This window comes from Aulonocara sp. 'chitande type north' Nkhata Bay, linkage group LG3 (genome assembly GCF_057382095.1).
Source record: "Aulonocara sp. 'chitande type north' Nkhata Bay isolate Kocher_YH1m ecotype deep benthic linkage group LG3, A_spYH_male_GT1.1, whole genome shotgun sequence".
Classification (NCBI taxonomy): Eukaryota; Metazoa; Chordata; class Actinopteri; order Cichliformes; family Cichlidae; genus Aulonocara; species Aulonocara sp. 'chitande type north' Nkhata Bay.
Genome location: NC_141346.1, coordinates 27,855,929 through 27,868,178, shown reverse-complemented (window position 1 = coordinate 27,868,178; position 12,250 = coordinate 27,855,929). Strand labels below are relative to the sequence as shown.

Genomic DNA, 12,250 nt, shown 5'->3' with positions numbered 1-12,250 from the left:
CCATGGTCAGTGATTTCCAGAGGGGTTTAGACGCTTTGAAGGATTTAAGTTAGTTTTTATTTTTGCTGTGGCACACCTGAGGTTACTTGATTTTTTTTTTTTTGCTAGCAATTTTATGTTTCTAGTGAGCAACTTCTCACTTTTTAACGAACAACTTCTCGTTTTATGACCCCAGGCAACTTCCTGTGTCCTTTCTGCTTTTATTTACAAAACAACAGGCAACTTCCTGTGTTTCTATGTGGGCCACTAACGAAGGCTCCTCAGCGTATCCCACTTGTTACTATGTGGGCCACTGAAGAAGGCCTCGTCAGCGTATCCCGTTTCTATGTGGATCACTGAGAAAGGCATAACACAGTCTTATAAAATAAAAAGACAAGTGCCTACCTTCGTCAGGATCCCACTTCTGACACCAAAATTGAAGGAAACGGTTTCCAGGGCCTAATCCGTGGATCGACTTCCTTCGAGGCGTGGACGTCTATCAGCAGAGAATGTACCTTCACCTATCAGCAGAGAATGTCCCTTAGTCTGTAACACAGTCAAATATATTCTCAAGTAATATTCAAGCATGCCATTCAGCGTGTTAGTACGAGCTCGGGAGCAGCTTGGGAGAACAAGAAAACAGAGACTGCTTCAGATTGTCTTCCCAAATTGACTCAACTTTATTCACAAGTACAACAGTTTATATAGAGGGTAAAATTCATGAGACAGCAGATTTATCAGTTTAAACCAGTACAGACCAAGATAAGGCAGCGTCTTCCTGCCCTTGGGTGAAGAAGCATCCTTTGTGTAGTGTGTCAGTTCAGCTACAATTGTGATTATCTCAGCAACATATTTTCAAGGCACAAAACAAAGAGTTCTTTCATTAGTGAAATCTGAAACAAACCATTTGGCCTTCAACAGGCGTCTAAAAGATTAAGAAACTAATGTAGCTGAGGGAGTGATCTCTGTGGTATTTCAACCTTGTACCAGCCTGTGATTCTCACACATCAATTCTTGGGTCAAAGAGAAAAATAACTAAAACAAAGGGGCCTTATTGAATGACAGAGTTTTCCTGCATAATGTCACTATAAAACAATATCCAGTAAATGCTCCCATGGTGCTAAAATACCTAACAACCACTATGTGACCAGTTTTCACAACAACTGATCTGGATGGTTCTGGATCCATTTATTAGTCTGTGTTGATCCAAATGTAGCTTCTAGTACTGCTGATACAAGAAGAGCAACTTATGGCTAACTGGACGCTGTGGAGACGTCTCTCTTCAGTTCATAATCAATAAAAACAGTCTGACTTATAGACGACCTCCAGTCTGTGTTTCTTGACTGAACAGAAACAGTTTTACAAGCTCAGATTTGGTTTTTATTCTGTGTTAAAACACACTCATGAAATGTAACAGAAACAGAAAAGTGAACACAGTGGGTTACTGTGGCCAGAGGTGGAAACACAAATGAAAGCAAAGCACACATACACAGCTCCTTCAAGTTTGGTAATGTGTGCAGCTCTCTGAACACATGAGGCAGAGTTCATGTCACAGCCACTGCTGCAGCAGCAACAAAGTGAGCCACAAAAGACAAGAGCTGTTACTCAACATCAAATACTCCAAGTTTGTTCTTCCTTAGTTGCTAACTTGCAAACTTGGCAAATTAACTTAAGCGCCCATGGGAGGACACACACACACACACATTTCGACTGTGATTAATATATAAAATATAAATTAGTAGAGGCCACATAAATGCCTCTTTCTGCATCATGTAAGAAGGGGAGAAAAAGACACAAATGTGTTGGCTGGATTTGTATAAAATGAAATGTCTGGGAATGGACTGAAGCAAGGATATCGATGGTTACACCCTCGTGAAATGAAGAGGATGCATGTTGTATCACAAGACACGATAAGCCAGCTGATTGATTTGTTTCTCTGAGGCATTTTGTGAGGGTATAGCTGCTGTGGCATTTGTCTGGCTGGAAACAACAACTGTAATCTCCACATTTCGACTTTTCTCAAAACACTATTTCAAGTTTAATCTCAAAATGGACTCATTTCTCTCCTTTCATTAATGTGACCTTAGTACTCTACCGTACCACTAATTACCCAACTGCTAAAAAAATACTTTAACAACACATTTAGTTATAAAAAGACCATCAACAGGAAATAATTAAATAACATCAATAGGAAAAGTCATTTGCCCCCCCCCCTCTTCTGCACTTTCCTCACTTTCACTATCCAATAGGAGCCAAGGTGCCTTGTTTGTTTGAGGATTTCTCCAAAACATGTGATGATCACAGTTGTTGATAGTCTGATATAATAAGTGGTTTTGTTTGAAGTTGTGCAGAACTTGTCTGTGTCACCATTTCACAGAATATGATCAGGACGTGACAATAGCCAAATTGTCCAGCAGGGGCCACTGTGGAGATGGTTTCAGATTGTTTGGAATCATCAATGCAAGCACAAAGACTTCAAATGTTTCACGAAGTCTCGCTTTGCTCATCACTAGTGACAACTTCAGAGGAGGTCCGTATCTCAGCACTGTCATAGTTAAAGGTGACCTTCATCAACCGAGAAACTGACATTAATGTTTGCCACAGAAAATCCACATTTACTCCTAACTAAGGGTTTAAATGTACAAAGAGACAGACACTGAGACAGAGACGAAGATAAAATCAAAACTTTTTTGTTGCACCATATTTAATGAAGCCATGCAAAACGTTACCTTCATAGTATGAACTTTAAGGGCAGCGTTATAGACCCTTGAAGTTCACTTGTCTTGTTTTTTGAGGCATTTCTCAGGACTCACAGCTAGAAGATGAGCCTGTATATAAAAAAGGTGGAGGTTTCGGATCATTATCCTCCTGCATTGACTGAAACTGAAGGACTGATCATTAACTTCAGTGAGAACTCTGACATTTCTAAACTGAAGTTTATTTATATAGAAGAAAGTGTTAACAAGTTTAAAAGTTGACGTGAGCAGTAAATAAAAGGGTTAAAAACACAGTATCGCTCTCAAACTGCTCCTCTTCCTGGACTGAAGCACAGCCTGATAACCCTCCCTCTTCTTCCTGCTCTTACAGTTTTTTCTGAATGCTTAAACCCTAACTGTGATTCCTGTAGCACAATTTCTAAAACTATTCAGACTTATAGCAAAACCACTCACTGAGTTTGCAAAACTAAAAGCACAAAAACTGCTTTGCACTCAGTTTGCAATTTCGTAACACACACTTTGCAAAACTGTAGGCGCAATTCACTCCACAACACTCAATTTCCAAATTTCCAACACACTCCTAGCAAAAGTATACACATGTATGGCTATCATTAACACTAATTTGCCAACTGTCTGGCACACTTTCACATGTGAAAACTTTTTTAGATAATTAGTTCACTTTGCAATCAGCCTAAGCACTACAATACAGGTAAGCTGTGTGTGCGGAGTACAATGGAGGGAGCAGAAAGAGTGAGAAGTAGAGGAGGCCGAGGAAGAGGATGTGGAGGTGAAGAAGTAGGATGAAGAGGACGACAAGAACAAGGAGGAGCAAGAGGAAGACGAGGAGGGGGCAGAGGAAGCATGTTCACTGCAGACCAAGTAACCCATATAGTCATTATGGCGGTTGCAAATAATCCTAAACTTGGAAATAAACACTTGTGTTTGTTTTACAGTTTTTTCTGATTGCTTAAACCCTAACTGTGATTCCTGTAGCACAATCTCTAAAACTATTCAGACTTATAGCAAAACCACTCACTGAGTTTGCAAAACTAAAAGCACAAAAACTGCTTTGCACTCAGTTTGCAATTTTGTAACACACACTTTGCAAAACTGTAGGCGCAATTCACTGCACAACACTCAATTACCAAATTTCCAACACACTCCTAGCAAAAGCATACACATGTATGGCTATCATTAACACTAATTTGTCAACTGTCTGGCACACTTTCACATGTGAAAACTTTTTTAGATAATTAGTTCACTTTGCAATCAGGCTAAGCACTATAATACAGGTAAGCTGTGTGTGCGGAGTACAATGGAGGGAGCAGGAAGAGTGAGAAGTAGAGGAGGCCGAGGAAGAGGACGTGGAGGTGAAGAAGTAGGATGAAGAGGACGACAAGGACAAGGAGGAGCAAGAGGAAGACGAGGAGGGGGGAGAGGAAGACGAGGAGGGGGGAGAGGAAGGGTAGGAAGAGTAAGAAATAGAATTGCTGATGACATCAGAGCTACAATAGTGGACCATGTCATCAACCGTGGAATGACCCTGAGGGAAGCTGGCCAACAGGTCCAGCCTAACTCGAGCCGCTACACTGTAGCAAGCATCATAAGGACATCTTGAAATGAGAATTGGTTAGTACAGTCACTTCGCACAAAGATTTGTAGCACTGCCGTATGCCAATGAGAAACACACCAATACCATTGATGTAAAAATACTGAAATTGTTACTTTACAGAATTGCTAGATGACCAGATGCTGGGGCAGAGGAAGCATGTTCACTGCAGACCAAGTAACCCATATAGTCATTATGGCGATTGCAAATAATCCTATACTTAGAAATAAACACTTGTGTTTGTTTTGATGTGTTTGAATAAACACCAGTACTTGAAGTTTGGATCCCTCTATGCTTATGGATCTATGACAGAAGTATGAGCTCAAACTGACATAGCCTACCTTGTGCACAGAGAAAGCAAAAGCCAGATGTGTTTTGTATTCATACCATCAGTGCGCAGTTGGCGCATTGTGTGCTTAGTAGATGATGGCTTGTGTGTACTGTTTGATACGGAAACACCATTTTTACGAAGGTGTGAAGAGTTAATCTAGCTGTGTTTGCTTTTGCAAGAGAACTACAATGTTTTGATGATTGGGTGACAGGTTTTCTTATTTGTGTGAAGAGTTTTGCAAAATTAGCCAATAGTTGCAAAAAAAGGGGCTTAAGCAATCAGAAAAAACTGTAAACACAGCACCTCCTCTCTGTCCACATGTTTCCTCGTTCCCTCCCCTTCAGATCTGCAGTTTGAAGATGGGTGTAACCAACATTTGGTGACGTGTAAGAGCTGACAGGCTCCATTCACTGCAGAAACATGTTGTTGAGATCAGAGCTCAGACTAGTTTCAGTTATAAGGAAGAGAAACTCACACAGTCACTGACACTGAGAGGAGAAATGGCGCAGAAAGGAGTTCAGCTGGACCGAGAAACCTTCTCTTGTTCCATCTGTTTGGATCTACTGAAGGATCCGGTGACTACAACCTGTGGACACAGCTACTGCAGGAACTGTATTAAAGGTTTCTGGGATGAAGAGGACAGGAAGGGAATCCACAGCTGCCCTCAGTGCAGGAAGACTTTCACACCGAGGCCTGTCCTGGAGAAAAACACCATGTTAGCAGCTTTAGTGGAGCAGCTGAAGAAGACTGGACTCCAAGCTGCTCCAGCTGATCACTGCTATGCTGGACCTGAAGATGTGGCCTGTGATGTCTGCACTGGGAGGAAGCTGAAAGCCATCAAGTCCTGTTTAGTCTGTCTGGCCTCTTACTGTGAGAAACACCTCCAACCTCACTATGAATCTCAAACTTTTAAAAAGCATATGCTGGTTAAAACTTCTGTGAAGCTCCAGGAGAACATCTGCTCTCGTCATGATGAGGTGATGAAGATTTTCTGTCGTACTGATCAGCAGAGTATCTGTTATCTCTGCACAATGGATGAACATAAAGGCCATGAAACAGTCCCAGCTGCAGCAGAAAGGACTGAGAAGCAGAAGGAGCTCGAGGTGAGACGACTAAACATCCAGCAGAGAATCCAGGAGCGAGAGAAAGATGTGAAGCTGCTTCAACAGGAGGTGGAGGCCATCAATGGCTCTGCTGATAAAGCAGTGGAGGACAGTGACAAGATGTTCACTGAGCTGATCCGTCTCATCCAGAAAAGAAGCTCTGATGTGAAGCAGCAGGTCAGATCCCAGCAGGAAACTGAAGTGAGTCGAGTCAAAGAGCTTCAGGAGAAGCTGGAGCAGGAGATCGCTGAGCTGAAGAGGAAAGACGGCGAGCTGGAGCAGCTCTCACACACAGAGGATCACAACCAGTTTCTACACAACTACCCCTCACTGTCAGCACTCAGTGAGTCTGCACACTCATCCAGCATCAATATTCGTCCTCTGAGCTACTTTGAGGATGTGACAGCAGCTGTGTCAGAGACCAGAGATAAACTACAGGACATTCTGAGAGAGGAATGGACAAACATCTCACTGACAGTCACTGAAGAGGATGTTTTACTGTCACCAGCAGAGCCAAAGACCAGAGCTGGATTCTTAAAATATTCACATGAAATCACACTGGATCCAAACACAGCAAACACACATCTGTTATTATCTGAGGGGAACAGAAAAGTAACATTTATGAACCAACAACAGTCTTATTCTGATCATCCAGACAGATTCACTGGATGGTATCAGGTCCTGAGTAGAGAGAGTCTGACTGGACGTTGTTACTGGGAGGTGGAGTGGAGAGGGGGAGGAGTTCGTGTAGCAGTCGCATACAAGAATATCAGCAGAGCAGGGACGGGCGATGAATGTGGATTTGGAAACAATGACAAATCTTGGGCATTATATTGGGTCACAGGAAGTTTTAAATTTCGACACAACAATGTCCGAACTGTCCTCTCAGGTCCTCATTCCTCCAGAGTAGGAGTGTACCTGGATCACAGAGCAGGTATTCTGTCTTTCTACAGCGTCTCTGAAACCATGACTCTCCTCCACAGAGTCCAGACCACATTCACTCAGCCGCTCTATGCTGGACTTTTTCTTTATGGACTTGGATCCACTGCAGAGTTGATTAAAGTCAAATAGAGAAGACAGGTTCATGTTGATCCCTGACCATTATATGTACTTGTGTAGTTTCTAAATGAGGCTTTACATTTTAGAAGCTGAGAAGTTCAGTGGTCCATTGATGTGTGAAAATAATATTGCACTGATTCAAACTGTACTTACATTTATATACCTTACATCAATATAAATCTGAATTTGTTCTTATGGCTGATAATCATGTGAGTTTAAATGATACTACTCTTCATATTCAGCATGTTTGAAATCTGTCATCAGTCTGGTTAGTGCTTTTATTCTGTAGTTGCTGTAGTGGGTTGTCAAATGCAACAATATATTGGAGCTGCAGTGATTCATCAGTTAGTCAATGATTAGAGAATTGATTGTTTTATCATTATTTTAGTCACATTTAAAGCTGCTTCCAGTTTCTGAAATGTGAAGATTGTTGATTTCCTTGATCATATATGATTTTAAACTTAATTTGTTTGAGGTTTGAACCTTTAAAATGTAACAAAAATTAAATACTTGTTTGACATTTAATATTATTTTTCATATGAAAAGTTTGATCACACTCGATCATTTATACATTTAAATACAGACACTAAATGATACAGGCCTGTATGTTGTGGAGGATAGACATGTTTCTTTGCCCTGAGCTGTGTCTGGCAGGCAGAGCGTCTCCACAAATCTGAAGCTTCTGATTTGGAGAAAATGAGCTGAGGGAGACACCTGGTGGACAAACACAGACATGACAGGAAGAAAGACTAAAGTGCAGAGTGGAGACAAACAGCTGGAAATACTTGTTGGAAAGGATTGTCATGCTTCAGAAAAACACACAGCACACACTCTAACAGTCCTTTATTTGCACTGAAGGAGACACGTGAAGAAACCAAATCACACAATAATGAAGTGAACACATTTATAGTCAGTGTTCAAGATGATGGATAGAAATGAAAATCATGGAGCATTTATGCATTTTTACGTCTGTGTCACAGAAACTGTTCAGCTATTCTCTGTTTATTAGTCTATTTATCAGGAACCTCTGTTGATTTTATATGTAAAGGATTTTCCTTCTATCACTGAACCTTTTAAGGGTTTTCTCTTAGTAGTTTTGGGGAGTTTTTAATCAGATTTACAGCTTCAGAATAACTTTGTGATGTCAGATTAGAAAGTCTGTGTCCAACCCTGGTGTTTGATCAGATGTTTGATCCCTGCAGGGTTGGATATTTTTTTTTATGAATGATGAATTTGTTGTATTTGATTTGAGTTAGATTTGTACTGATGGATGATTCATTGAAAAAAGTTGTCATGGTCCCTGTGCCTCCCCGGCCAGCCCAGTGTGGCCACAAGTATTTGTTGTTTTTCTCTCTCTCCTACCTGCTTGGGCCGAGCTCTGATTGGGCTCCCGCCCTTGGCCCACGCACCTGCAGCTGATCTTGAGTGAATTGCAGTTGATCTCTGGCTCTTCTTAAGGCTGGGGCTCTGAGCTATTTGTCGCTCGAATATTGAGTGACCCTCGTCAGTCCTCGTCAGACTCTGGCTTCATTGTGAATTAGTTGTGCCCGTGCTTGCCGCCGACTTACCCTCGCCTATGTTTATAGGTTTATCTGGACCCGCCCGTTTTGATTCCTGGACCCCGTGAGTGTGAGTGGGTTGCTCGTGTGAGGAGTGTTTGGACAAGGAGCGGAGCAAGTGTGAAGAAGTGTGTTTCTGTTGCGCTCTAAAAGTAGTTATAAAACTTAAATTTTTCTGAATTGTGGGGAAAATCTTTAAAGACTATTCTTATTTAATTGTGTTTTGTTTTTGGACACATTTCTAGTTAATTTTTGTAGTTTATTGGCTCCAGGAGGTCAGAGTTCAGATGTGTGATGTCATCAGTAAGCGCAGAGAAAAAAAACAAACAAACAGTGTCTGAGACGTGAGGGAGCGATGTTTTGCTGATGATACGCTATTCTGCCTGTAAACTCCAAACCTGAACTGAGGAGAATAAAGTTGCAAGAAAAAGGAGAATGGAGTCATGTCTCTCTGAGGGTGCAACATAATCTTGGTGTTTCCGCCCGGTTTGGAGTTTATACCGCAAAGAAGGACGAGCTACATGTGACTAGCCTCGCTCATTACCCCCCACCTGAACTCATACCGCAGTGCCATCCCTCCAAGAAAAGGCAGTGAAGGTAAAAGTTTTTCGTCATGTCTAAAGTACAGCAGATGTCTCCTGATTGGGAGCAAATTCTTGAGGAGATAGAGGAAAAGTTACTTACACTGCTAGCACCGGATTTGAATGAGATTTGTGCTGCCCTCAGTTTAGCCGTGGATGAAAGTGAAAAAGACTTACCTCGTAAACTGAGGCGGCGTATTCTGCAGTACTTAGAGGGAGAGGATGTTACTGCACGAGAAGATGAAGGAATGTCTCTGTTGTTGGAATTAGATGACAAAATTAATGAAGTGAAGCAAAAGAGATGCGAAAGTAATGCTCCGTTGTCTCAACAAGTGGTACAAGAGCACCACCTTGTGGCTGAAAATGTGATAGCACCCAGTAACTCAGACGAGCAGAGAGAAAGTGTTTCTCATCTGAATGCTACACGAGTCACCCCTGTCGCTACTCAAAGTGTCCCTTTTGTACACCCACTGTACCGACGGGATCTGAAAATAATGGGACAAATTGGAGAACCAAACCAAAAGGACAAATTAACATACACTAGCTTGGAAAGACAAATCCAGAGGGCATTGAAGAGGGGATATGATGAAGGAGACATTGTTGAAGCCATCATTCAAGCTATAACCCCAGGAACAAAACTGAAAAGCTACCTTGAGAGTAGAGTAGATTTGACTTTGCAAGCTCTCAGGCAAATATTACGGACTCATTACATTGAGAAAGATGCCACAGAGTTGTATCACTCGCTCACACGTGCTGTACAGGAGCCAAAAGAAACTCCAATCCAGTTTTTGATGCGAGCAATGGATTTGAGACAACAACTTGTTCTTGCTTCAGAGAGAGTTAAGTCTGGTTTAAAGTACAGTTCGGAGCTGATCCAAAATCAGTTTCTCCAGACAGTACTCACTGGCCTCCATGATGACACCATCCGAGCTGATGTGAAGCTATACCTGCAAAATCCTAAAATCACAGATGAGGTTCTTCTGGAAAAAATGACTGCGGCATACAGTCTGGAAATGGAAAGAAAGAATAAGCTGTCAGCTGCATCAAGAGCAAAGATTATCAAAGTTGCAGCAGTAAGTGGGGAAGATCAAGAGGTGGAGAAAGAAAGCAGTATGCACACATCAGAAAGTAAGATCAAGCAAGGTGGAGCGGTCAAACGAGACACATTAATGGATAAAGTTGATCAAGGCAACAAGGCTATATGTGAGGCTCTGCAGAACCTCACCACTCACATTGCTAGCCTCCAGCAGACCGTTAAGCCTCAGCACATGAGAATGGCCGAACCACCTGACCGGAAATACCAATCACAACCTAGGAGCACAAACGTTAGACAGTGCCAGCAGTGTCAATCATCCAATACAGGAAACAAATGTGACCACTGTTACAAATGTGGCAGTACGGAACATTGGGCAGCAGGTTGTCGTAGGAAAAAGTGCTCAGCTAATTCAAGTAAGATCGAAATCATACTTAACCCTGAAGGGGAGAAGCACCAAACCGACCCATTCAGCCTCAAAGCACCCCTCACTGGTAAACAACAAATGGCGAAGCTGGTAGGCAAAAGATGCCAGGTCCGTGGCTTCTTAGGAGGTGTGGACACCACAATATTGTGGGACACCGGCTCACAAGTATCGATAGAGGGGACGAACTGGAGAAAGAAACACCTGCCTGATGCTGAAATGAGGTCAGTGGAAGAGCTGCTCGAAGAGGGAGCTTTAGAGCTCTCAGCTGCTAATGGGACCAGTATTCCATATGAAGGATGGATAGAGACTGAGTTCAGCCTGTCCAAAAATGCTGTTGCTGGGATGACCAACAGGCCCGTCCAAGTTCCAATCCTAGTCGCCAGCGGTGACATTGAATGTCCCATCATCGGCTTTAATGTGATAGAAGAATTAGCTTTGAGAAATGACACCAGCAAAGACTGTATCCCCCCAGGGCATATGCTGGACAGATTGTGCTCAGCATTCGAGGTGGGGCGCAAAACTGCAAGAGCTGTCCTGTCTGTCCTAAAGAAACAAACGCCTGACAGCCATCCCCACATAGCCCGAGTAGGAAGGCGACCTGTGACCATCCCGAAGCGTAACATGATGACAGTGCAATGTGGTTGGCTAAATAAGAGTGTGTTGAGTGGGTCACATGCAGTGTTGGAGCCAAACTGTGAGACACCATGGCCAGCAGGCCTAGTTGTTAGAGAACAGCTAATTCAGCTCCCCTCAGAAGGTGATGCTAAAGTTGCAGTGACTGTGGAAAACATGACTGACCATGATATCACCCTCTATGGTCGCACTACACTGGGGTGGCTGCACAATGTTGATGCTATCTACATGCCACATGTAAAATGTATGGAGGGTGAGCTTTCTAAGACATCAGACGCAAGTACTTCCTTACCCACAGTGCAGTCCAGTCAGACAACAAAAACTGAGCCCTGGGACCCACCAGTGGATTTGAGCCATCTGACAAGTGACCAACAGCAGCAGGTAAAACAGATGCTGAGGGAGGAATGCAATGTTTTTGCAAAAGATGACTGGGACACAGGATGCATTAAAGATCTAGAGCTGGAGATACAGCTAAAAGACAAAGTGCCTGTGCAAAAGACATATAATGCAATCCCCAGACACCTTTATCAGGAGGTAAAAGCACACATACAAGACTTACTGAATCAGGGCTGGATCCAAAAATCTTGTTCTTCATATTCTTCGCCTGTGGTATGCGTCAGGAAGAAAGATGGTGGCCTTCGCTTGTGTGTAGACTATAGGCTCCTGAATGCAAAGACACTGTCCGACAGACATCCCATCCCAAGAATACAGGAGATCCTGGAAAACCTTGGGGGCAACTCCTGGTTCACAGTATTGGACCAGGGAAAGGCTTATCACCAGGGTTTCATGAGTGAGAACAGCAGACCCTGTACTGCATTTATAACACCATGGGGACTCTATGAGTGGGTGAGGGTCCCATTCGGCCTTACTAATGCCCCAGCAGCATTCCAGCGCTACATGGAGGGATGCCTGGGAGACCTCAGGGATGAAATGTGTGTCCCATATTTGGATGATGTACTCGTCTTTAGCTCAAGCTTCGAACAACACATCCAAAATGTGAGGAGAGTGCTACAGCGACAAAGAGAATGTGGTATCAAATTAAGGCCACAGAAGTGTGACTTTTTCAAACGTGAAGTCTGCTATGTGGGGCGAGTGGTTTCAGCAGAGGGATACAAGATGAACCCCAAAGAAGTTGAAGCAGTGCAAGCACTGAAACAGGAGAAACCATCGACCGTGAGAGAGGTGAGAAAGTTGATGGGTTTCCTTAGCTACTACAGAC

At 42.9% G+C, this 12,250-nt stretch overlaps 2 protein-coding genes across 3 annotated transcripts in view; both read left to right on the top strand.

The window, feature by feature from the left end:
* Positions 1–12,250, top strand: part of LOC147334960 (uncharacterized) — a 78,755-nt gene that overhangs the window by 12,881 nt on the left and 53,624 nt on the right. The gene's annotated exons all lie outside the window — the stretch shown is intronic.
* Positions 5,137–6,810, top strand: LOC147334965 (tripartite motif-containing protein 16-like). 2 transcript variants are annotated; one of them, XM_086286920.1, is made up of 2 exons: positions 5,137–5,433; positions 5,512–6,810. In XM_086286920.1, the coding sequence occupies exons 1-2, from the start codon at positions 5,137–5,139 to the stop codon at positions 6,808–6,810; spliced, it is 1,596 nt and encodes a 531-aa protein (XP_086143046.1). The 2 variants fall into 2 exon arrangements, with proteins under 2 accessions (XP_086143046.1, XP_086143045.1); XM_086286919.1 differs by having other exon boundaries at positions 5,137–5,605; positions 5,678–6,810.